This window comes from Callorhinus ursinus, unplaced genomic scaffold (genome assembly GCF_003265705.2).
Source record: "Callorhinus ursinus isolate GAN/ISIS: 27379988/994484 unplaced genomic scaffold, GSC_fseal_2.0 scaffold13, whole genome shotgun sequence".
Classification (NCBI taxonomy): Eukaryota; Metazoa; Chordata; class Mammalia; order Carnivora; family Otariidae; genus Callorhinus; species Callorhinus ursinus.
The window spans coordinates 14,781,563-14,806,308 of record NW_027397075.1 but is presented as its reverse complement, the minus strand read 5'-3'; the positions used below and the strand labels follow the sequence as shown (position 1 = coordinate 14,806,308).

At 58.5% G+C, this 24,746-nt stretch overlaps 2 protein-coding genes across 5 annotated transcripts in view; both read right to left on the bottom strand.

The window, feature by feature from the left end:
- The window catches only part of CCDC154 (coiled-coil domain containing 154), a 7,724-nt gene extending 7,229 nt beyond the window's left edge, over positions 1-495 (bottom strand). Inside the window, exon 1 of the mRNA XM_025877240.2 lies at positions 460-495. Coding sequence (XP_025733025.2) covers positions 460-495 — 36 coding nt within the window. The remainder of the gene's footprint in view (positions 1-459) is intronic.
- On the bottom strand, positions 174-24,746 carry CLCN7 (chloride voltage-gated channel 7). 4 transcript variants are annotated; one of them, XM_025877072.2, is made up of 25 exons: positions 24,539-24,743; positions 17,585-17,656; positions 13,809-13,880; positions 13,617-13,682; positions 13,052-13,184; positions 12,704-12,813; positions 12,067-12,147; positions 10,917-10,979; positions 10,741-10,824; positions 10,058-10,151; positions 9,761-9,825; positions 9,176-9,292; positions 8,498-8,552; positions 7,977-8,037; positions 7,342-7,480; positions 6,406-6,499; positions 4,996-5,165; positions 3,903-3,954; positions 3,535-3,662; positions 3,284-3,369; positions 2,943-3,072; positions 2,360-2,419; positions 2,099-2,275; positions 1,867-1,947; positions 174-1,677 (listed from the first exon to the last, which is right to left on the bottom strand). In XM_025877072.2, exons 1-25 carry the CDS (start codon positions 24,689-24,691, stop codon positions 1,591-1,593), a joined length of 2,430 nt encoding a protein of 809 aa, XP_025732857.1. In that variant the 5' UTR covers positions 24,692-24,743; the 3' UTR covers positions 174-1,590. The 4 variants fall into 4 exon arrangements, 2 of the variants coding, with proteins under 2 accessions (XP_025732857.1, XP_025732860.1); XM_025877075.2 differs by lacking the exon at positions 17,585-17,656; XR_003209432.2 differs by lacking the exon at positions 174-1,677 and having other exon boundaries at positions 2,360-3,072; positions 24,539-24,746.

Sequence of the window (24,746 nt, the reverse complement as noted above, 5' to 3'; positions counted from 1 at the left end):
GGCAGGTGTGGGTGGTGGCGGCTGGCCTGCAGGGGAGGGTCAGGAGAGCTGGGCCGGCTGGTGGGATGGCATGCAGCCAGGGCGCCCCCGGGAGCTGGGACAGGGTGCAGGTGTGGGCTGCGTGGTGCCTCTAGGCTCCTCGCGGCCACAGTAAGAAAGCAAAGAGACAGGCGCGAGTTTCCAGTGTTTTATTTAACCCAGTGTGGGGCCAAGTGGCTGGTTCAAGTTGTCATCACATGAACCGCGATGTCCTCGCTTTCCCCACTCCAGGTCTTCAAAGCCCGGCCCAGTGCTCCCTGGTTTGTGTCAGGCCAGCATGGACCCGTACTCCCTGTGCCCCATGACCCAGACCCGCCCAAGGGCTGACCAGGGCTTCCCCAGGACAAGGCGACGGGTCCAAAGTCAACCCCAGTCTGGGGGCCTTTCCACACCCCTCGCGGCCCAGAGTGGTGTCCAGACCGAGGGCCCCCGGGCGTCCGGGGCCAGTGCCGGCATATCCCACAGACGGGCGTGGGCCACCACTGCCTCCTCACAGGGGTTCTGGGCCTCTTGCCTCCATCTCCTCCCGGGGGCAGGGGGGGGTGGTCAAGGCAGCCCCATCCCGCATGTCCCCCGCTCAGTGGCCCTGCAAATCTCCGACTGCTGGACCGTGGCCTGTGTTGGGCAGGAACCAGGGAGCCGGTGCTGGCCATCAGGGTACGATTCCTTTATTTCTCCCTTCCCGAGCCACCCCCGCCGTGCTCATCTCCCTGCATCCCCCACAGGACTCCCGCCAGGAAGGGACTGGCTTTTCGAGGCCCTGCTCCCTCGAAAGGGGCCCAAACCAAGGTGAACTGCCCCCCACGCTGCCAGGCTGCCACAACGGTGGCTGTGTAGCCTGATCTCCGAAGCAGGCCAGGGAAATCACCTCCAGAAAAGGTCCCCTGGGGCCCTGGGGACACAGGACACCAGCCAGGGAGAGGCACAGTACCCTTGCTCCAGGCTCACCGGCCCATCCCAGAGGCTGCCTGCCCATCCCAGAGGCTGCCTGCCCCAGAAAGTGGCCCTGGGCCAGGGGTCCTCGGAGGCCGGCGGGAGCCCCCCTGGTTAGGAGTGCCAGGCTCTCGGTGCACAGGGGCCACAGACATTAGTCTGGACGTCGGGGGGAACGGAGATGTTCAGGCCCACAGATGGTTCAGTTCCCTCTCTGGCCAAGACCCCAGAGGGCCACGTGCTAAGTCTGGGAAAACAGCTGGCTTCCCGCTAGAGCCCGCTGCTGCGTCTGCTCCCCAGGGCCTTTGCCTCCAGGTCCAGGCCCATCACCCCAAGGCCGTAAACAGCGTCAAAGGGGCAAGGCTACGGGGCTCTGCAGCAGCTGCATGTCCCCCAGGCCCCAGCTGGTGAAGCACAGACAGTGTGGTCCCCCTGGGCCGGCCCGTAGGGAAGCAGACAGCACAGAAGCAGCAAGAGGCCCCACCCTGGGGGCCGGCTCGCTCGCTGTCTCACACACGCACAAACACACAGACACACACACGTCCCGAGGACTGGGGGATGCTGTATCCACTGCTGCCCCGGGGAGCGAGGTGGGGGCCCCAGGGAGGGGCCAGGGCTTCACGTCTGGGCCAGGGAGAGTTCCTCCAGGCCCCCCTTCCCGAGCCGGTACCTGGCCAGGTCCTTCCTGGTCACTAGTCCAACCACCTGCGGGAGCAAAGCCAGGTCAAGGGGGCAGCCTCGTGCTGCTGTGGAAACCAGGCGCCACGCCCTGGGGGAGCCCCGGAACTGGGCACCTGGCCAGTCTGGGTCCCGACCCCTGAGCTCCCCCAGGGGCTGAGAGCAAGTCCCCCTACCCGCCGTGAGCAGGGCAGACAGGAAACCCCGGCCACTCACCTGGTTGCAATTGTCTACCACCACCAGATGCCGAAGGCCCAGGGCCCGGAACAGCTTGAACACCCGCGGGAGGGACGCGTCCTGCAAAGGGGACAGGGCCTCTGCTGAGCCGCCGGCTGGGCCCACCCGCAGAAGGACGGAACAGAGGCAGAATGACCAAGCCCAGGACCGCACACCCCCGTCACGACACGTCCAAGCCGCCCCATCCCCAGCAGCAGCCCGTGGCAGGCACCTGGGGCACCGTGTAGGGGGAGGGGTTCATGAACTCCGAGAGGTCCATGGTGCACTCGCGCTCATCCTGAGACACGTGGATGGACTGGATGGGTGGGAAGCGTGGGTAGGCGTCCCGGAAGTCCTTCAGCCTCAGCCGCCGCCGCACTAGGCCCATGCTGGAGCGCTCCACGAACACCTGGGGGCAGAGTGCGTCAGAGCCCAGGGCCCCGTTGTCTCCCGCCCACCCCCACCCCCCACCGCCCCGATGCCTGGCAGCTACCTTGTGCTTCAGGAGGACAATCAGCTGGGAGCGCAGGATCAAGCCCTGAAGCCGGGCAGGCTGCGGGAAGAGACCATTGTCTGCGAGGAGCCCAAGACCTAGACCCCTCCCGCCATGGGGCAGGGCGCCCTGCCGCGACCTCTGCATCTGCTGCGGGGACACCGCACCAGGCTCCCCCTCGACACGTGGCCACCAACTCTGGGCACTGGCCCCACTGCAGGCAGTCCACGCGCTCATCGCTGCCCAGAGTCCGGGGAGTGGCAGCGGGATGTGACCACAGAGCATGGACGAGGCAGCAAGAGGCCGTGGTGAGACGCGCACCGCCAGCCACGCTACGTCCATCCAGATGGCTCCCGACACGCATCACCGCCGACTCCCGGGCTGACGGCGTGGCCTGGGGTAGAAGCCTGAGCCCGCAGACGCCAGCAGCCCTGAGCAGTGGTTGGCACCCCCCCAGGCTGCCGCCTCCCAGCCGCGTGACCCATTTCCTTTGCAGCTGGTGGAGGTGAGCTTGATGTGCCTGCGCAGGATGTCCACGTGCACGTGTGGGACGGCCACCCCCTGCGCCCGCAGCCCTGGGTACCTGGGTGTCACCAGCGAACTCCACTACGGGGAACCCGTTGTGATTGGATGCCGTGTTGCTGAGTATGTCCACGATGATGCCCACCTTCTCCCTCCTCCGTAGGCAGGTGACCGGCGTGCTCATCACCTCCCTGAGGAAGAACATCTGCTGTGGCCTCACCATAACCGACCACGTGACGGACGCCCTCCCTTCACACCAAAATTGAAGCTTGACAGGCAGGAAGCTGCCAGATGCAGGAAACCCAGGGACAAGGAGCGAGGAGGCCAGCCGCCCAGACACCCAGACACCGGTGTGCCCTTCCAAACCTCCCTACTGTTCCGCTGGCCCCCTGCCGGCCATACCTGGCAGTGAGCGAGTGAGAGGTGACGGGGGCCTCCCAGTGCAGGAAGGGCACGCTCTGCAGCTGGATGTGCATGTCATACAGGCCCTGAGGAGGGGCAGCAGGGGATGCTGAGAGGCGGAGTGCCCCTCCCGCCGCCTCCGCTGCAGACCTCCCAGCCCCCAGTCTCAGGCTCCCGGCCGGGGGCGTGGTGGGGGGATACACAGAGCAGGGGGCAAGGAACGCAGGCAGGCCTCTTCCCATAAGCCACACCTCGATGAAGATGTCCCCCACGATCTTGGCGGTCATGAGAACCAGCATGATAGGGAAGCCGTACGTCACGTTGCTGGTGGCCTCCATCATGATGACTGTCAGGCTGAGGGTCATCCTCACAATCCCACCTGCCCGGGGAGGTTGGGGGTAGGCTCCAGCCCCTGCAGGCCACTTCGTGACACCACCCTCATCTCCGACTGTTCGTGCCAGCACCCCCACCCATTCATCCTGGTGGTCTAGCCCTGCAGGCTGCAGAGTGGAGACAGCGACCCTGCACGCCACCACGGAATGGACTCGCGGCCTTCCCTTCCCCAAGGGAAGGTGCCCCCTCCTGACCTTGGGACACCCACACGGCAGCTGGGACTCACCCAGCTGGGCAGCTGCTCCCATGAGGGCATACTTGCCAGGGTCCGCCCAGATCTGTAGGGATGACAGAGGCGGTGTCAGAGGGGAGGCAGCCCCCTACTCAAGCCCACCGAGATATGTGACCTCCCCCGCCCCGGGGGCCCCCGGGCCCAGCAACGCCAGCCCTAGGAGAAAGTCCTACACCCCCCACACACGTGCAACCTGGTCTGTGGCAGCATCTACATCAACAAAGTCTGGAAACACCCTGGGTGTACTCTGCTCGGGAGGCCCCGAAGGATCTGTGCCATCTGCACATACAACTCAGCAGCTACGGCAGGAGCACGCATTCCCAGTGCCGAGGAGGGAAGAGGGACAGGTACGTGCAGGGAAGGACAGCGGCACCCCTGTGTGTGCAGAGAGAGCCCAGCACGGACAAGCATGGGCGAGACCACACAGAGGCCACGCCTGAGCGATTCCCCTGGGAAATGCCTGCAGCAGGCAGATCCGCACAGAGGGCGGGCGAGCAGCTGCAGGGGCTGGGGGTATGGCAGTGATCGCAGTGGGCAGATTTCTTGGGGAGAGAAGAACACCATGTATGACACTAGACGTGTGATCCAGGTAACTATCGCACACGAACAACTCCCAAACTGCAAACTTCCACGGCGGGAGGCCTGACAGTACGTGAATCATCTCTCAACTAAAAAAGAAAAACCCAGAACCACAACTGGAAGGAAACGTGACCCAAGCACAGCCAAAACCTGGAAAAGGGAGCAGGCGGGGGTGCGGGAGACCCTCCCTGGTCCTCCCATGGTTTTAGAAATCTTATTTCAAAGACTCAAATAAGAAAAGAAAATACAAAAAATGAAAGCCTAACCCCCAGAGACCAGGCACACACATGCCTCAATCACGCACTCTAGTAAGACGGAACATCTCTCCTAATGTGCGTATCTGTCCATCCCGTCTGCGGACGGCCATGCTGATCCGAGTGCTCGCATCAAACATCAGCAGCCAGAAAACTCGAGGCCACGCTGAACGACCAGGGCTCAGATGCACCTGTCCTCCCTGCACTGGGAGCCCTGGGTCCCAGGCTTGGTGCACGGAGAAGCCCACACTCACCGCGGCCCCTGTAAGGTAGGACAGGGAAATGCCGAAGAGCCGGCCCCAGGCAGCCCCGATGAGCAGGGACGGAATGAAGACACCGGCAGACACCGTCAGCCCATAGGTCCAGCAGGCCAGGAAGAAGTAGACCAGAGTGAAGAGGCCAAGCGTCATGGGATTGTAGGAGCCTAGGGGAGAGGGGGCTGGCCAGGGCCTGCCAGGTGGATTCACCTGGAACACAGCCGCCCTGCCCAGCTGCCCAGAACTAGCCCCATCCTCAGGGGCCACAGCACGGATCTCAGAGGCCTAGTCCTCGAGGCAGGAGGATGACCGCCTGGTGGGTGGGACCCGGTGGGGTCAAGGGACGAGACTCACGGCAGGGTTTCCCACCTTCTGCCTCCGCCCTCAGAGGAAAGAGTGGCACTGGGCTGGGTGGCCCATCCCCCTTCCTCCTCTTGGGCCAGCCTCTGGGGCTTTTCAAGACTTGAGGAGGGATTCCTGCCTCAGGACCCCTGGGAGTTTGCTGGTGTCCATCACTTCCTCCCTTCCAGAGGAAGACCCCTGGATGTCAGGGGAGGGAGGCCATCAGCCATCAATCCATAGGAGACACTTCCAGATGCCAGAAAAAAACCATCAAAGCCTGGGACCAACCAGTCCAGGAGGCTGCTGCCTGCCCGAGGGCCCTGCTCGGTGCTCTGTCCCAAGGGCTTAGCCTCACCCCACATTTAAGCTTTCCTGGTAAATTGCGGGGACCCATTGCACGTACACAGAGGCATAAAGACTAGAAATTTCTCAGTGACCTTGTTTGTGACAAGGAGCAATCAGAGATGCCCTAAAGGACCCCCAAACGGAAAAGGTGATGTCACAGGATGACCACACGCTGGTGTCTATGGGTGCATACAGTAGGCGCTCTCGGGGGCCCATGTGCTGTGGGTGAAGGCGAGGCTGCTGCCCAGATCAGTGCCGTGGAAGACGTGTGCTGAAGAGCAGTGGTCTGCACTCACACGCTGGTTTTTTTTTTTTTAATTAAAAACGCACACGGCTGGGGGCACCTGGCCGGCTCAGTTGGAGGAGCGTGTGACTCTTAACCTCAGGGTCGTGAGTCTGAGCCCCACAGTGGGGGTGGACGTGCGTGGCTGGTGTGTGTGGAGGCTGGAGAGTGCCCTGTGCAAACAGCTCCCAGGAGGAAAACACTGAGCAGACAGGAATGTCATCACTGATGCAGGCAGCCCCAGCAGCTGCCCTCCAGGAGGGGAAGGGCCTGGCCCACCCCTGGGCCCCGACCGCAGCAAAGGTGGTGACCTCTGCCCTCAGGGCACAGCTGGCCGGAAGGGGACCCCCAGGCCCAGGGTCAGTCTCAGAGTAGCCTGGAGGAGTCAAGGCCGGTGTGGGGACGTGTGGCTGATGGCACAGAGCTCAGGCACGCACCTGGGGGGTCGTGGAAGAGGCTGACCACACTCTTCTCTGGGGTGTTGAAGAAGGCGGCAGCCATGGAGTTGTACTCGCCATCTGCACAGAAGAGCTGTAAGGTTGGAAGAGAGAATGGGCCGGTGGGGCAGACTGGTCTCGGCCTGCACGGTGCCAGGGGCAACCACTGACTGCTGGGTCAGGTCGTGGCCTCAGGGGGAGGCAGGATGCAAAGAGCCAGGCCCGGGGACAGAGAGGGCTTCAAAGGCAGGTCCTGCATGCGCGGGCCGGTCCACAGGACACTGGCCAGTGAGCCTGTCACTGGGGTACACAGGGACTCTGGGGCTCAGCAGTCAGCACCTGGGCCCTGGCGCCGGTGGGCTCAGCCCTCCCAGGCTGAGCGGAGCGTGGTTCCATGACACCTAGGTCCCCCTCCCCACCAACCCACCCCCAGCCACCAAGCATCTGCTCTGCCTCCGTGGCTTCGCCAGATGTTTCACATACACAGAATTACATGACACAGGGGCCTGTGTGTCTGGCTTCTGTCCATGATGTTTTCGAGGTTCATCCACGTGGCAGCATGTCAAGATTTCAGCTATTTCCACGGCCAAATAAACCCACTTATGGACAAACCCTGTTTTGCTGATCGGTTTGCCAGCTGGCAGACACTTGGCCTGATCCCCGCGGTCCGTGGCCACGCTGTAGCGAGCATGTCGGTGCGGGTTTCAGGGCTTCTCAAGTCCACACCCATGAGCCCCCACTTCTGAAGTCCCCATGTGGCCCTGGGCGGGGTGCTGCTCTGGGAGGAGGACCGGGGAAACCCACCCAGCATAACGTCCTCTCTCCCAATGCCCGCCAGGCCCGTGAAGCCCACTTGAGCCTGGAGTTCAGCTGTTGGCCACCCTCCGGCCACCTGTCCTGCCTGGTGGACCCGCCCACCGGGCCTGGGCCTCCTACCTGGAGGGGATAGGACACGGAGCTCCCCTGAAGGGGCTGACAATCTCGGGATGAGTAAATGAGCACGAAGGCGACTGTGGCCGTGACTGCAGCCACCAGCATGGCCTCGATCACCTGGAGGCAGGGCCGGTGAATGTACCTAGAGTCAACAGCAGGATGGACCGGGCCTCAGGACGGCTGGACTCCCCAGGAGCTGCCATGGCACTGGAGTCCGTGCCTGAGAGCCCATCACAGGGCACGACTGGGGGTGACACAGCACACGCAATCACCGGGTCGTCTCCGGGGCACTCGTCGATGGCATTTTAAATCCGGGCAAGAGAATAAGAAAGAAGTGCTTCCTCGAGCCCAGAGCCCGCCCGAAGGTTTCAGAAACCTGAAAGCTCCCAGAACTGCTCTCCTCACAGGAAGACAGCCTCTGCAGGCCCGACTGTCCCCTGGCTCAGGACCTCCCAGGCCTCCAGCCACGCCCAGCCTCATGGGCACCCCCCAGCCAGTGCTGGTCTGTCTCCACCCCTGATATGAACGACCACCGAGGAGGCCCGTGGGTACATGGCCTTCCATGCAACTCCACAGGCACAGACCCTCAACACACCCATTTTCAAAGGTCCCGGGTCCACAAAACAGAGGCTTCTCACCTGATTCGAAACATCGTCAGCCAGTAATTCAAGGCATTGAACACAGCCCCAAGAATACCACCTATGACCAGGAGGAGCAGCATGTAAGGGACAGGAGAACAGGCTCTGTGTCATTGTGTGCTCTTTGTCAGCACAGCCTGGCAGGCGGACAGGTGAATTTCTCAAAGGCTTGGCCTTCCTTCCAGGGAAAAAGGTTTTTCCAAGTAGAAAGCACTGCTCAGAGCTCATTCTATTTCTTAGACAAGTGCCCCACCAAGGGGCTTCTCCAGCAGAGGTAAAGCTCTGGTCTTTCAGCTGTGGGCTCCCTCCTGGGGGTGCGTGAACGGGGCGGGGCGTGGGAGGACAGCTCACGGGCTGTGGGGGCCACAGCCCCCTCCGGCTACTTCAAAGCCAGGCCAGGCCTGGGGTCTGCCAGGCCCTGACCCCTCCACACACTCTGACCCCACTAGAAGTCGCCTGCTGCCACCTTGGGGCGGGGAGGATGAGGGACAGGAAGCGTTCCTTCACAGGACGGCTCTTACCCACCACGCCCATGGCGATGAAGATAGGAATCTCGTGAATCGTGTACACCATCGTCTGCACAGAAGAGAACGAGCAACCTGTGAGGAGAGCATCGCCAGCCCTCTCCGCTCTGATGCGAGCACAGACAGGGCCTCCGGCACTTGCATGCACAATTGTGGGTGTCCGCGGGGGAGAAGCATGGGTAGTTCACAGCAGACCACACTCTCTCTAAGGCTTTCGCCTGTTCCCAGCCCAGGTCTTTGTCCACCTGAAGGTGGGGGATGGCCCGAGCTTTTGCCAAATGGGAATCAGGGGGGCACAAGTGAGAAGGAGCCCCGGGAACACATCTCATGACCCCGAGTGACCCAAGGGCTCTGCTGTGTCCACGTGCCAGCACCCCTGGGAGCAGGGTCCCAGTGCACAGCACCCATGTGCCCCAGGTGGTGTCAGCACCCCATCCGACAGTCTGCAGACTGCCCAGCCCAGACACCACGAGTGCACGCAGCGGGTATCAGGCGTCCTAACCTGCATGGATAGGTCAGCTGTGAGCTTCCCTAAGTCACCTCCCGGCCCCTAGAGCTCAATCCTGCAGGTAAGAGCAACCATTTCCCAAGAATCCACATCCTCAGGATGAACTTTAAGTACATGGCCATGGCCCCAGCCGGAGAAAGAGAGAACAAGAAACCACAGCATATTACCTCTGTGTCAAATCTTCCGAAATTGATAAGCCCTGGGCTGGACAGGTCCCATATGTTTCCGTGGTAAATGCTCAGGACAAAATTCAGGGTAAAAGTGGAAATCATGGAAGCAAAGAACTGTGGGCAGAGAGGAACACAAGTGCCATCAGAACTAAGCCCACCCAGCTGAAGCCCCGGGGCTGGGGGGTCCGGGGAGCCAGGAGGGGGTTGCGGGCTTGAGGGGGTTTGAAGGGGGACCCTCCCCTCCCGTCACTCAGGAGGTGCCCAGCCCCTCATGGCTGGGTGAACGCTTTGCAGCCTTGTCTGGATTAAGTGTCAGCGCCAAGCCAGTGATGGAGCCGAGGGAAGAGGTGAGCAGCGTGCTCTGGGGAGCCCGATGAGGAAGACAACAGGGTGCAAACAAAGCCCACGGCCGACAGGGGAGGCACATGTGGTGGGAGGACAGTGAGCAGCTCAGGTTGAGCGATGGGCAGAGCCGGACATAGCAGCCCTGTGGGGGCACGGCTCCCCGCACAGCAGATCAGAGAGCCCAGGGGACAGCATGGCCTGACCTCCACGACGAAGCGGCCCTCTGCAGGCACTTACTATTCTCCATGTCAGGAACTGGTTCCAGAAGGAGGCACCCTCTTCCAAGCTGAACAGGACCCCACCTGGAACGGAAGCAGCCCAGCCTGGATGTGCTCCCCAGGACACACAGGGGAGCCCGCCCCCATGCAGCCTCACACCCCACGACCCTGGGACACCAAGACTGGCAGAGGCAGCCCCCGGGCCTGTCGGGGGAACGCGCCTGCACCCTCACCCTGTACTGAGAGTCAGCAAATACCAAGACCCCTCCTCCACACAGGAGGGACCGCGGCCTCCCCGTGCAGCCATCCCCCTCACCCACGGGGGCTCCAAATGCGGCAGACACGCCAGCCGCAGCTCCCGCTGAGACAAAGTCCCGCTTCTCCGTATCTCTGCGGAAGTACTCAAAGATCTGCAATGGGGACACAAGGGAAGACGCTTCAGCCAGCTTCCCCAAGGGCGCTCCCTTCAGAGCGCGGCAAGGTTGGTGAGCACCATGGAGACAGGGACCGAGGGAAAGGGACAGGGGACACAGACGGGCCTCCGGACGGTCCACTGACGTGGATTCACGAAGACCACAGAACAGATGCAGCAGCACACACTGAACGCGCCCTCACAGGCCAACAGCCAAGAAAGGAGGCTCGAGATGATGAGGAACCTTCAGACCGCGCCAGAGACCCATCACACGACTCAAAACCCCGCGGGAGATGGGACAAAGGCCAAATAAACAAGCCACTGAAAACATGATCTTGACGTAAAAACACAAGAGTGTTCTGTAAAAACCGCAAACGTCTCTGAACTCCCACGTAAAGTCAGTGCAACACCCATCAGAACGCTGGCTTTTGAGGGAAACGCTACAAACTGAAAACAAAGCAGCTTCAATCTGCACGTGAGCCGCTCCTGACCTCCTCCGAGGCTCACGCGCCTTTGGGCGAGACCATGGTCCCAGCAGAGCCTCCTGGGGATGCTGGGGTTGTCCACGTTGGGAGAAGAGCACTCACCTTGAAATCTCGCTTCAGCGACGTTGACCTCCCCTGGGAAATCCCGGCGGCGATCACAGAGCCCGAGTGAATCATCGGCCCCTCCTAGAAGCACAGGACAGCCGCCCTCAAGATAAGCATGGCTCCAAGAGAACAAAGTGGCCTTGGGTCACAGGCCGTGAGCAGGGCTCCATTACCTTTCCCACTGCCAGTCCGCCCACCACGGACAGGATCACACCAGACACTTTGATCACGAGGGTCTAGAACACAAAGGAAGGTATGTCGAGTCTCTGATTAAAGGCCACACACAGTCTGAGAACGTGTAGCAAAACTGTGTCCGCGAAGCGATCCAGACTATGCGCCCAGCTCCAAACCCATGAGACAGAGGAAGGTGCGCACTAGGGCCAGCACACAGTGGGCATCCTCGGTGCTGGGCTTCGGGCCGATTCTTTCCTGCTTTTGCGAACCTTCCAATTTTCTATCCCGAGAAGACATGTGCCCCAGAGAGCCGAAAGCAGCAAGTCCTGCTCCTCTGGACGCATACCAGGTTTATCTGCTAACCCTGTGCCTACCAGGGTGGACCCTGCTGTGTGTGGCGGGCACAGGCCCTCCCCGAGGCCGCCCTGCTCCCTCAGGCTGTCACCACCGGTCCTGCACCCCTGGTGTACAGCTGCAGACCCCAGGAGCATCCCGCCCCGGACGGGCCAACCCAACACCTGGAAATGACCATCGAGGAACCATGCTCCTGACACCCCCATCTCCTCAGAAACGGGGCATTACCGAGAATGTTAAGTGTAATGAATATCAAAGAAAACTATAATAACAGGGGGCGCCTGGGTGGCTCAGTTGGTTGGGCGACTGCCTTCGGCTCAGGTCATGATCCTGGAGTCCTGGGATCGAGTCCCACATCGGGCTCCCTGCTCAACAGGGAGTCTGCTTCTCCCTCTGACCCTCTTCCCTCTCGTGCTCTCTATCTCCCATTCTCTCTCTCTCTCAAATAAATAAATTCTTTAAAAAAAAAAAACTATAATAACAGGAAAAACCTCACAGTAAGTATATCTACCACTCTAACAGAGCCTTTCTCTTCCTGAGATAGTAACCACCATGCAGAACTTTACGCGTTCCACACAGCTTGTGATCACAGCAGACGCCCCATTTAAGCACGTGTGCATAATTTAAAACACGTAAGAGAAAATTTTACCCCCTTCCAAAGAAAGTTTATGTGAAATGCACACACATGCTCATGGGCAGCACAGGGAGTGAGCGAGGCCAAGTCCCAGAGGTGCTGGGAGGCAAATCGGTAGAGCCCAGCCCAGCACCCAGCCCAGCACCCGCTCCAGGCCTCACCTTGAGCCGGACCACATGGGGGATCTTCACCCCATTGAGGAAGCACTTGATCTGGGGAATCCCACTGCCAGCGGCGACCGGCTGGAAGGAGAGAGAGGCCGTGCTAAGGCCACACTGGCCCAGGTGGACATGGCCACGCGGTGCCCGAGCAGGGGACAGCTGCCCATGGAGGGGTTCCCACTTCTCCCCATTCCAGAGGCAGTGATGATGGGGAGTAGTGGGGAACAGGCCATGGGAGGGGTCGGGAATGGAGCAGAGGAGGCCCAGTGTCCCCAAAGGGAAGTAGGGGGGCATCACACTGCACTGCAGATAGAAGCTTCCAGATGCTACACCCATGACAAGGGAGAAGCCAAGAGGCAGGCCACAGGAACAGAGGCTTCTGGGAGAAGTCCCGGAAAGAAGGGGTGCTCCCTTCCACCTGGACCAGCCCTGCTGCTGAGGCCCTGCACGGCCTGGGCACACCCCCCAGTCCTTGCTGCGCGGGGCAGGAGTGGCACCACGGGACCCAGGCGCCTTCTGCTTTGCACACCTAACGCCTGCACCAGAGGCCCCGCCAGTGTAGCCACGCGAAGCTCGCCGGCAGGAGTCAGGGTTCCAACCCACAGGAACCCCTGCTGTGACCTCTTGGTGGCCATACCTCCACAAAGGCGACGATCGCAGAGCCCACGAGCACGAACGCGGAATTCAGTGTGGCCCACAGCAAGAGGGAGAAGGAGAGCCCGCCTCTCTCTGTGAACTTGTCGATATCTGGCGCTCATCAAGGACAAGTGGCAGCTTCACCCCTGGCCTGCCTGCCACACTCCTGCAGCCCGGCCTCCTGAGCCCAGAGCGCCATCCTGGGCGCGAGACACCACCACGCAGCCACGCCTCCCCCATGTGGCTGGCAAACACGCCCGGCTCAGAGGCCTCACCGCTGGCCCCTCCAGGGACCAGGGTGTTCTGCGGCGGAGCCCGTGCCCCCTTCTGTGCTGGGGACAAAGGATACTGTCCTTGACGACCCTGTACTTCAGGCCAGCCACGTTCTCCACCACGATGTCAATGAAGCAGGCCACAAGGCCCGTGAGGATCCCAATCATGGCACAGATGACCCAGCGCTTCATCTCCACCGTCCGGAAGGCCTATGGGGAGGGCAACCATCAGAAGCAGGTGCAGTGGGGGTGGTCTCTGCTCACAGGCCACTCTGGAGACGGTGCGACCAGCCCCTGGGGTTCTGCAGGCCACCACCAGCAACAGCATGCCGCGTGCGGGACCCTGCATCCTGGGGAGGTAGCCTCTGGTCAACGTCTCAGAGGCAGTGGGCCTTCCCAACCAGCTCACAATTGGTGACTGACAGCCCAGGCACCCGACTCTGCATGTCCTTTCCCATCACACCCAACACACCCACTCCCACCCTGTGTCCTGTATTGGCATCTCTGGCTCCAGGACACAAACCAGTAGAATGAATGGTGGCTCCAGAATCAGAGGCTCGAGGACTACAGAGGGAGCGGGAGATGGCTGTGCCCAGCCCGGTAAGCAGGGCGCGTTGCGAGGACACTGCAGCCCAGACTCACCATGTGGTTGATGCGCCTCTCCTCCTCCAGGAACAGCTGGTTCTCACTGTTGTCGTAGTCCAAGCTCTGCAGGACAGCACACACAACGCAGGGCTGACCCCGACGCTCCGGGTTCACAGCAGGTGGAGGTGGGCAGGGGGACAAGGGGCCCAGGGGCTGCGTGGGATGGGGGTGCAGAGGGAGAAGGCCCACCTCGTACTTGAGGGACAGGAGCTTCTCATTGTGCGGGATCTCCTTGGGGAAAGGGTGAGGGGGGTCCATCTCCTGCAGAAGGAAGAGGCAGAGCCACACACTTGACAGCCTGCACATGTGGGAACAAAGCACGAATGGGAAGGGGAGGGGGCAGATGTCCGTCCATCCCACGAAGCCTTCCAGGACTCTGGAAGTGTAGGCCCACGCCCTTCAAGAATGCAGACACATGTCCCAGAAAAGGTGCCAGGAAATTGGGTCCCTCGGTTTATCCCAGCGACACATCCGAAAATCGAATGACATCATGTTTGTGGAACCGTGAGAAATACGTTATTAATGCACGTCCCAGGTGCTGGCACCCGACTCTGAAATCCTGCAGCCTCTCTGGAGGGTGTTTTATGTGTGCTTGGACACAGGTGGGGGATGCTAGCCAGAGAGACCAAGGCTGACTAGAGGGTGGAACTCTCAGCTCCACACCCTGACCTGTGACCTCTGAGGAGGGGGAGGGGCTGGAGACTGAGCCCAACACCCTCGACCAATGATCTCATCAACCACGTCTTTGTAACCCGAAATGAAGGGGTCCCAGAGCCTCCGGGCACATGGAGGTGCCAGGAGGGGGAGGGTGGCACTGCCTGGCAAGGGGCAGGGCCTGGAAGCTCCGTGCTCCTTCCCTACCCACCCTGTGGGTGTCTTCCATTTGCTGTTCCCGAGTCAGCCTTGATGATGAACCGGTAACTGAAGTAAGGTATTTCCCTGAGTTCTGTAAGCCTTCTAGCAAATTATGGCACTTGAGAAGGGGGTTGTGAGAACTTACAGCTGGTGACAGCATGGACGTGGTGGCGAATTCATGGAATGGGGCCTTCAGCCTGGGGGAAGGGGGGTCTGCATTCATGCCAGGCAGATAGTGTCAGAATTGAGTTAAATTGTAGGACACTCAGTTGATGTCTGCAGAGAACTGGAAAATTGCTTGCCGAGGAAAACCCACACATTTGGTGTCTGCAGTGTTGTGAGTAAAAACAGCTCAATACCATTTCAACAGAATAAAGGACAAAATCCTCACGATCACCTCAACAGATTCAGAAAAAGGATCTAATAAAAATTCAACACTCCTTCATGACGAAAATACGTCACAAAGAACAGAAAGGAACCTCCTCAACCTGATGAGGGCGTCTAGGAAAACCCCGCGGCGAGCATCCCACTCGATGGTGAGAGACTGAAGCTTCTCCCCTAAGATCAGGAACAAGACAAGGGGCACCTGCTCCGGCCCCGCCCACTCCACAAGGTCCGGGAGGTCCTACCAGGGAAGGTGGGCAAGAAGAGATAAAAGGCATCCAGAATGAAAAGGAAGAAATGAAACTCACTATTTGCAGATGACATGACCTCATATACACAAAATCCCCAAAAATACACTAAAAAAATTATTAGAATGACGCATTAAGATTGAAGGATATGAGATTGATATGCAAAAATCAAAGGCTTCTCTACACACCTGCAAGGAACAGCCAGAAATGAAATTAAGAAAACTGCATGCACAACAGCGTCAAGAATAAAGTAAGTAAAATTTATTCCTCAAATACATTCAACGGAAAAATATAAGATGTGTGCGCTGAAAACCACAAAACACTGTTGAGAGGAACAGGAGATGTGAATAAATGGAAAGACACTGTGTTCGCGGGTCAGAAGACTAAGCATGAAGCCCCAGCTGGCGTCCTTGAAGAAATGGACATGCTGGTCCTAAAACCACATGGAAATGCAAGGGGTCTTGAGCAGTCAAAATGACCTTGAAAAAGGAGAACAGGGGTGGCTGGGTGGCTCAGTCATTAAGCGTCTGCTTTCAGCTCAGGTCATGATCCCAGGGTCCTGGGATCGAGCCCTGCATCCGGCTCCCTGCTTGGCCAGGAGCCTGCTTCTCCCTTCCCTTTGCTGCTCCCCCTGGTCATGCTCATGCACTCTCTCAAAATAAATAAATAAAATCTTTAAAAAAAAAAAAAAAAGGAAAACAAAGCTGGAGAACTCTCACTTCCTGGTTTCAAAATTCACCACAGAAGCTCTAGTCCTCCAGACGGTGTGGCCCTGACACAAGCACACACGTGGGGATCAGTGGAAGCAGAGCCCTGGGAGAAACCCCCACGTTTACAGCCAACTGATTTTCTGACATTTGCCAAGACGACTCATTAGGCAGAGTGTTTTTTTCTGAGAAATGGTCCTGGAAAACTGGACACCCATACACAAATGAAACAGTACCCTTGTCTTCCACCAGACAAAATTAGTGAAAAAGAAACAGAAGATCTAAAATTACAGAATTCTCAGAAGAGAATCTTTATGACCCTGGACTGGGCAGTGGCTTCTTAGATACGACACCAAAAGCACAGCAACAACACAGTCAACAGGACTTCATCAAAATTAAAAGTTTTTGTGGGGCATCTGGGTGGCTCCCTTGGTCGAGCGTCTGACTCTTGATTTCGGTTCAGGTCGTGATCTCAGGGTCATGGGACTGAGCCCCAAGTCAGGTTCTGTGCTGGGCGTGGAACCTGCTTAAGATTCCCTCTCTCCCTCTCCCTCTGCCCCTGCCCCACCTACCTACTCTCTAAAAAAAATAAATAAAAGGTTTTGTGCTTCCAAGGAAACTGAGAAAGTGAGACCACCCAAAGAACACAAGAATCTTTTTGCAGATTTCGTACATGATGAGCAATGTACATCTAATGTACAAAGAACTCTTATAACCTGATGATAAAAACACAAACAACCCAATTAAAGTGGTACAGGATCTGAACTGACGTTTCTGCAAAGACGACACATGCATGGCCACCAGCACAGGAAAGATCAACTGGCCATCACCGGGCATGAGAGGGACGCAGGTCCGAACTACAAAACCCTGAGGAGGAAATCACATGCAAGGCTGGAGAGCACGGCAGGCTCAGGAAACATTCCCCAGTAGCTGCCAGACAGCGTGGCACGGGGGCGGGAGAAGAGGATATCATGTTGTCCAAAGGCCCCTGACCCCTGAGATCCCTGTCCCCAGAGCTCACCTCCAGCCCACTCAGGGCCCCTCTCCCACACATGGTGCCTGCTCCCCTGGCCTTGCTTCCTGCATTTCCACAGGACAGGCTCTGTGCTCCCTCCTGGGATGCACTTGTCCCATCTCTGCTCACCTGGCTCAGCCTCAGGGGACACGGACCCTCAGAACCAACTTCTTTGGTCGCCCAGGCTCTGGTGGCCCCATGGTCTACTCCTCATTTTGTATCCCCCCCGGCCCCGCTCTGTACGGAATTGCCCACACCTCACCTGCCCCCCCCGCCCCGCATGGAACAGCCCACAACTGCCCTCCCGCTTGGCACAGGACTGCCCACACCTGCCCTCTCACTCTGGTCGGAACTGCCCACACCTGCCCTCCCACTCTGGTCGGAAATGCCCACACCTGCCCTCCCACTCTGGTCGGAAATGCCCACACCTGCCCTCCCGCTCTGCACAGGACTGCCCACACCTGCCCTCCCACTCCAGTCGGAACTGCCCACACCTGCCCTCCCGCTCTGCACAGGACTGCCCACACCTGCCCTCCCACTCCAGTCGGAACTGCCCACACCCGCCCTCCCGCTCTGCACAGGACTGCCCACACCTGCCCTCCTGCTCTGCATGGCCCTGCTTGTCGTCCACCACCTTCTTGTTGGGCGTTTACTGCCTGCGCTCTGCTTGGCACCTCCACAAGAGCAGGCCTCGTCCTTCCTGGGGGCGGGTAGGCGCTGAGAACTGAAAGGATGGGGAATGAGTCTACTACTCACCGGGTCAAGCAGCTCATCGTCCAGCTCCACGTTGCTCATCTGTCCAATCCGGAAAAATGCTGAACGTGGTGACTAGAAGCATAAGACAAATCGTGGGGTGCTCAGTCATAGGTCATGCAGTCAGTGCTGGACCCCAGAGAGGTCCAGACTCTGCATGAGTCCAGGCCTTCTTTACCCCAGAGGCCCCGCTCCCCTCCCTTAGCCTAAGGCACGGCTGAGACTGCAGACACCTGCCAGCCCTGGGGACCAAGAGCTGCAGGGTGCCCACGCCAGCATCCTCCAGGCTCCCCCACCCCACCCACTTCCCGTATCCCCTCATCATGAGACTGAGGAGCTCCAACAGGCGGGGAGCTGTGCCCGGCCTCCAGGCAGGCCCTCCAGGCACGTGGCCACACTGCCGCCAGCCACCGGAGAAGACAAGCAGCACCACACGGCCATGGCAGAGGCCTAGGAGGCAGAACGCAGGCACCTGCCACCTTTGCATTTCAGAAAAACACGTTTCAGGGTCAGTAGGTCCCAGATGCCACGGGGAAACATGACCGGTGGTTTCTCTTAAGTGCAGGTGGGGCTGGGCGCCCTGCCGTTTGGCTCTGCACACGGTGGAAAACCTGCCGCAGCAATGAGAACAAATGCTATAATCGTCCCCCTGCTCCAAGGCTTTGGGCGCATGTGGTCAGCAGGAAGCAGATGACCGTCCTCCTGCCGTGTGGTCAGAAGGTCAGCAGTCTCCTCGTGCTGCATCACAAGGGGCCGCTCTCCTCACTTGAAACCATCACATGGGCATTTGCCACCTCACACCCCCACAGGAGCACGGGTGAGGGTATATTGCTACAATTGTTCTACTTTGTTACCAGTTATTGCCCTAACCTTTCACTGTGCTTAACTTACTAACTGCCAGAGACAGGCGCCTACAGTGAACATGGTCGTCCCAACACCCCCCCCGCCCCCCCCTCCCGTTACCTCAGCTACAGCGGCACATGCTCGCCCCACAACAAGGGGAGCTTCCGAGCAGCGTGCTCACGTGGTATCAGCGTGCTCCCTGTGCACAGCTGGGCACTCTACTCCACGTGGATGCGCTCAGGACCAGTAACACGGGGGGTGGGGTGCGGAGAGAAATACGGGTTTCTCTTTAAAAACACTGACAATGCCCCCAAACTGCTGAATCCAATGAGAAAGGCAGGGTGGGGCTCCGCGGCTCCAAGCCTCGGGCAGGAAGGCTGGCCCTACTCGCCAGTGTGCCGGCCTAGCAAGGGATCCCAGTTCTCAACCCAACGGTAGCTAGGGGGGCCCCGGACCTGGCTGTAGCCTCTACTCACACAGGACACGTGTAAGCTGGGCCACCACCTGGCCACCAGCCTGGCCACAGCAACACCAAATGCACGTCCCTGGGGATGTGTCTGTACACGCAGACCACCCAGGCAGGCAGGTTTGAATGTCCATGCAAAGACGGACAAACCCAGCGGAGCAAGGCCAGGCAGTGCTGAAAGTCCAAGTGTGAGAGGCACAGGAGAACGTGACCCGCCCTCCGGCCCAGCAGGTGGAGCCACAGAGAAAGGCAGCCTGGCCACTTGCATCTCACCCACCACTGATCAGGAAAGAAGCTCGGTTACACTGGGCAGTCATCCCTCCACAACAAGTGGGCCCAAAGTCGGGGCCCATCACACATCTCCTCTCACATCTGCAGTTTCCAAGAGCCAGGCTGCAGCCTCAGGAGAGGTGTGACAGGAATGGTCCGGTCAGGGGCACCTGGGTGGCTCAGTTGTTAAGTGTCGGCCTTCGACTCAGGTCATGATCCCAGGGTCCTGGGATCGAGCCCCGTGCCGGGCTCCCTGCTCAGTGGGGAGCCTGCTTCTCCCTCTGACCCTGCTCGTGCTCTCTCTCTCTCAAATAAATAAAATCTTGAAAAAAAAATAAGAATGGTCTAGTCGACAGACTCACTTGCTCAGGTGACACAGGTCCTCAGCGCCTGACCAGAGAAAGAGAATGTGAGCGGGGCAGGGCAGCCTGCATCCCAAGACAGCAGCCTGGACCGGGAGGTGGAGGCCCCTCCCTTCCCCCCACTTCTCTTTTCTGGGCTTTAAAAGCATCTTCCAGGAAATATCTTTCGTGATGAAACAAGCTATTTACTTAGAGCTCAGTGACTGACTTGCGGCTGTGTCTGTTTCTTTGTCTTGAACACAGGTTAGATTACATACCGGGTCCTCAAACTGCTGACACGCACAAGAGCCCGGACGAAATCTCTGGGGTGTGACGCTGAGTGAAAGCAGACAATCCCAAAAGTGTGTAAAAGATAACACAGTGATCAGCCGCACAGACCTGACACTCAAAACGTCGGGCCGGGGGAAGAACAGATCGGGGTGCAGGAGGGGTGACCACAGAGGCTGGACAAGAGAGCTCCGTGCTGAGGCTCGCGCTCTGCATGCTGCCCGCAGTGGTGCAGACGCGGGACTTAAGGGCGGAGAAGTGCCCACATGCCCACGTTGACATCCCGCTGTCAGCTCAGTGCTGTCATTCTGTGGGCCGGAGGCCGTGGAGAAACCTGGGGGAAGGCGCACGGGCACTCTCTGTATAGTCTTGTCAACTTCCTGTAAATCCACACTTATCTGTAAACATTTTAAAAATGTACATGCAAAAGGGACGGCCACATCACACTGAGAAACTTCCGTGAGTCAGAGGAGACAACAGAGCGAGAAGGCAGGCTACACTATGGGAGAACATACTACACATCGCATACCCGAAAGTTTACATCCACAACATGTCAAAAACTCCTACAAGTCAACAACAAAAACAACCCAGTTAAAAAAAGTGGGCAAAGGACTGAAGACACGTCTCCAACGGTGACACACGCATGGCCAATAAGCACATGAAAACGTGCTCAACACCACCAGCCAAACCACAGAGCAGCGTGTGTGGGGAGGATGGGGGAAGCTGGTGCCCTGCACGCCGGGGTGGGGGAGCACAACGGTGCAGCGGCTGTGGAAAGCAGTGTGGCGCTTCCTTGGAAAATTAAACACAGGATGACCATGTGACCCAGCAATCTGACCCCTGGTGTGTCCTGAAAAGAGCTGGAAACGGGAACCCAGAGACCCTTGCACACCATGCCCATGGCAGCATGATTCACATCAGCCAAGGGGTGGAAGCAGCCCTGGTGTCCCCTGACGGATGAATGGATAAACCTACCATGGCCCATACGGGCAACACAAAGTCTCCTGGCCTTAAAAAGGAAGGAAATTCTGCAATCCGCTACAACATGGACGAGCCTCAGGGACGTTATGCTAAGAGAAAGCAGCCCGTCACAAAAAAACCAACACCATATGACTCCACTCACAGCACAGGAGATTTCTAGAACAGTCAGGTTTATGGAGACAGAGAGTAGAAGGGTGGGCAGGAGGGGCTGGGCTGAGTGTTTCATGGGGACAGTTTCAGTTGTGCAAGACGGACCAGTTCCCTGGGCGGGTGGCGGGGCTGGTTACACAACACATGAATGCCCCTAACCTCACTGAGCTGTACGCTTCAAACTGGTCAAGGTGGTAAATTTTGTTATGCGTTTTCACTCAAAGTAAAACCAAGTTTAAAAATAATCTGAAGGCCATTTGCTGTCCCGCTGGGCTATTATGTGTTCTAGCAGGCTCCACGCTCAGCACGGAGGACAGAGGGCTCCAGCAGCCAGAGGCTTCCAGGCCAAGCACACAGATGCCCGTAAACAAAGTAAGTGCAAACGTGAGGAAGCCTGTGAGGTCAGGTGGACAAGGAGGCCTGCAGGCTGAACCCCAATGAGAAGGACTAAGCTGTACAGCAGGGGGCTCTCGGGACCCTCTGTCCAGGCCTGGGCCCAGCCTTGTCCCTCAGCTCTCGAGTCTATGCCCCTGCTGCAGGCGATGGTCTGTCCCACCCCCACTGACCCTGCACAGGTGGTACTGAAGGCAGGAGGGACACAGATCTGGGGAACCCTCAGGGAGGGCACTGCAGCAGCCAGCCTGAACCCTACAAAGTGAGGCTGTGCGTAGGGAGACAGAGAGGGAGGAGGGCAGGTCAAGGATACTGAAGCAGAGGAACTTCCAGAAGAGCTGAGCCCGGTGCTGAGAGCCACCTAGGAGAAAGACGGAGTGCTCACTTATTGTAGAGGAGAACTCAAGGGGTCATTGAGGACAACAGGTGACCCGCCCCTGACACTCTCAGGCTATGGTCTGTGGCTCCAGCCGCCAAGGCAGGACACAAAGGTAACCCAGTTTCCAGAGAAACAAGATCTGTAGAACTGACTCTAAACACTAACCTGAGAGTCCTACACCCGCACCACCACCGCCCCCCCCCCCCCACCGCCAGCCCCAAGGTGTCTCAGGTGGAGCTTCCTAAAGCTGAGGTCCCTGGAATCGTCCTGCATTTACAAACACTGTAAATACCCCACTCCTCCACCTCTGGAGCATCTGTTTCTGCCTCAGAGTTCCCTGTATAAGGTCTCGAAATGCTCCGCTTCCCACTGCCCACACATATGACCATGACTTGCTGGCTGACCTCACCCCCTCCTTGTCCCAGCGGGAGAATGGCAGTGACTCGCTGGTAACTCACCATCACCCCACACTCCAGCACGACGGGCCCAGGGGCCTGACAAAGGGAACAGCAACCAACAGGTGGCTCTCAACAGCCTGCTCCTGGGAAGCTGGAGGCTGAGCTCAGGACAGTCACCAGTCTATCCTGCCAGGGGCCGTGCCTACTCCCCGCTGGGCACTCAGCAGCCTGGCAGGGTAGCCACATGGCACACACTGCCCAGAGCAGCTACTTCAGGAGCTCGGCAGGCTCCGCTCGCGCCAACACCACCACCATCCAACTCTGGACATGATGCAACAAACCCCAAAGGGCCAGGAGGTGGCCATGAGCTCCCACGTCTGATTCACTAGAACGTTCCTGTAGGGTGGTTGTTGATCCGGGCTGTCATTTTAGTTCAAATGGCCCCGGACTGACAGCAGCTTACAGGCCACCGTCTGCTGCAGAGCCGAAGTGACTAGTGCCGAACTCAGCCTGTGGGCCCAGAGCAGACCTTCCCCACAAGAAAGCGGCATCAAGGAATCCCGTCAGCGGCCAGCAGAGTCACCCCATGAACGATAACCCAATGACAGTCGCTTTCGTGCTGCTGTTTCCAATACTAATCCACTGAGAGTGGCTACCGTCCACCAGCTGGGACAGGCACTGCTCAGCACAGCACACACATTCACCTTTCTGCAGGGAGGACCCTGAGGCAGAAGAGGCCACGGGGCTTGCCTCCCGGGATGCGGAGCAGCCTCCCCCTTGCCACCAGTCCACACAAGACGGGCTACGATCCTTGAAGACTGAAATCTCCAGCTTCCTGCAGAACTCTCCCTGAAGTAAAGCCAAATTCAAAGGCAGCAGCTGTCCCCTACAGGTCTGACCTGCCTCTCTCCCCACTCCGATCTACTTTCCAAACTCACAGAGGATCTCAAACACACTCTCCATCCTTTCCCACCTATTGCCCGCCTGAGGGTCTTGCACTCCTCAAGACTGGACCCAAATGGGACCTCTCCTGCCCTTGGGGCCCCTCACACAATCTTCACAGAGCACCAGGCGTGTTTCTTCACGAGCCTACATCCAGTAGGAAGGAAGCTGCTTCTGCACCCGTGTTCCAGGCAAACTGCATGCACCTGGGCACACAGTAGGTGCATAATAATTCTTTTTTAATTGCTTAAGAGAAACTAGTCGGCTGTCGCTAAACACAAATGAACAATAAAAGTTGCAAACTTTTTTTTAACAGAATGACTTTTTTTTAAGACTTCAAAAAGCTCTTCTTAAAAAAAACCCAACTCCTGTATCTACTTGCAAAGAGAAGTGGGACACGCAAGGTCCTGAGATAAACCCAAATACCACCTCACCGTTTCCAGTCTCTTTACCTGACGACCCTTAAAGCCAGTTTTACAATTCCATTTGGTAGACCCCAGGTTACTTTCTTTTAAAGGGAAAAAATAACGTTCCAAGAAGAAAATAATAAAGCACCCTTAAGGCTCCCCTCCAAATTAGCCATTTCAGATCACATCTCACGTAGACACAGAGAGAGCATTTCAGGACAAAATTTCACCCAAAGAACAGACTTGCACTTTCACTCTGATGCGTTTCCAAGGGACTGGAGGAACCTGAAGATAAGCCCTACAGAAACAGCCTGACGCTTGTGTCCTTCCTAATTTTTAAGGACCGTTCTAACGTTTAAAGGACAGATACTGAACAGAACAATACCAAAAATAGAATAAGACCAAACAACGCATAAAAACAGCCATCAAATAAAAATGAACACAACACACGTATGTGCATGCAAAGACTTTGCAAACCGCATCGCTAATGCGAACAAACCGCAACCACTCTGACTTGTTGCTTACAGCGTCTGTCTGCACGCTCTCATTTCATTTAGTTGGTAAGGAAAACTGGGTGCAAATATCTGTCATTTCTAAGATCGCCCTGTACCGATTCCTGCAGAGAAGGGTGGCCCACAGAGCCCCACACTGCAAGAGAAAACTCGGCAGGCGGAGGCTCGTGCGCGCTCAGAAAACAGTGTCATGGTGAGCTCGGCCTGCTCCTCGAACCCCACCAGTCACCCGGCCCAGAGCTTCCTCCCAAGACTCCAGAACCCCAGGGCCTAGGTTCCGACGCCAGCAAATGCCATCTGCCAAGGAAGACCCGGGGCACGTTCCCGCACCCGTCTGTGGCTCAATTCCCTCCTCTTCACCGGGGAGGGGGGCGGGGGGGAACGATGGAAGCACCGATGAGCCGGTCACCACCCGCCAGGCACAGGGCCAGCCACCGGCCAGTGAGCGACCCTCCGCCTGCCAGAGCCGCTGACTCCCGAGTCGGAGCGGCGGGGAAGGCCCGACCCACGCCCGCCACTGCGACGCCGGCTCCCGGCGGTGGGGAGACTAGGCGCGGGCCGGGGCTCTCCCGGCGGACGGGCCTCACCTGACGGGCGGCCGCCGGCCCGGCCCCGTTCAACAGCGGCGTGCTCTCGCCGGCCGGCGCCCCGGGCCGCGCCGTCCTCCGCAGCAGAGGCGCCGCCTCGTCGTCGTCCAGGTCGCGGCCGGACCACGACACCTTCTTGGACACGTTGGCCATGGCCCGCGGAGGACCGACTGGCCGGAGAAGCGCGGCGGCCGGGTGTTTGTTCTCG

Bases quoted from the DNA above. Each gene is read 5' to 3' on its own strand.
- CLCN7 (XM_025877072.2), bottom strand. From the start codon at position 24,691: ATGGCCAACGTGTCCAAGAAGGTGTCGTGGTCCGGCCGCGACCTGGAC. The intron at 10,152-10,740 runs GTGAGTGCTCTT...TCCCCATTGCAG, and splicing joins CGCTGAAGCGAGATTTCAAG to ATCTTTGAGTACTTCCGCAG. The intron at 1,948-2,098 runs GTGCCTGCCACG...TCCCCTTTGCAG, and splicing joins CCCCCTACACGGTGCCCCAG to GACGCGTCCCTCCCGCGGGT.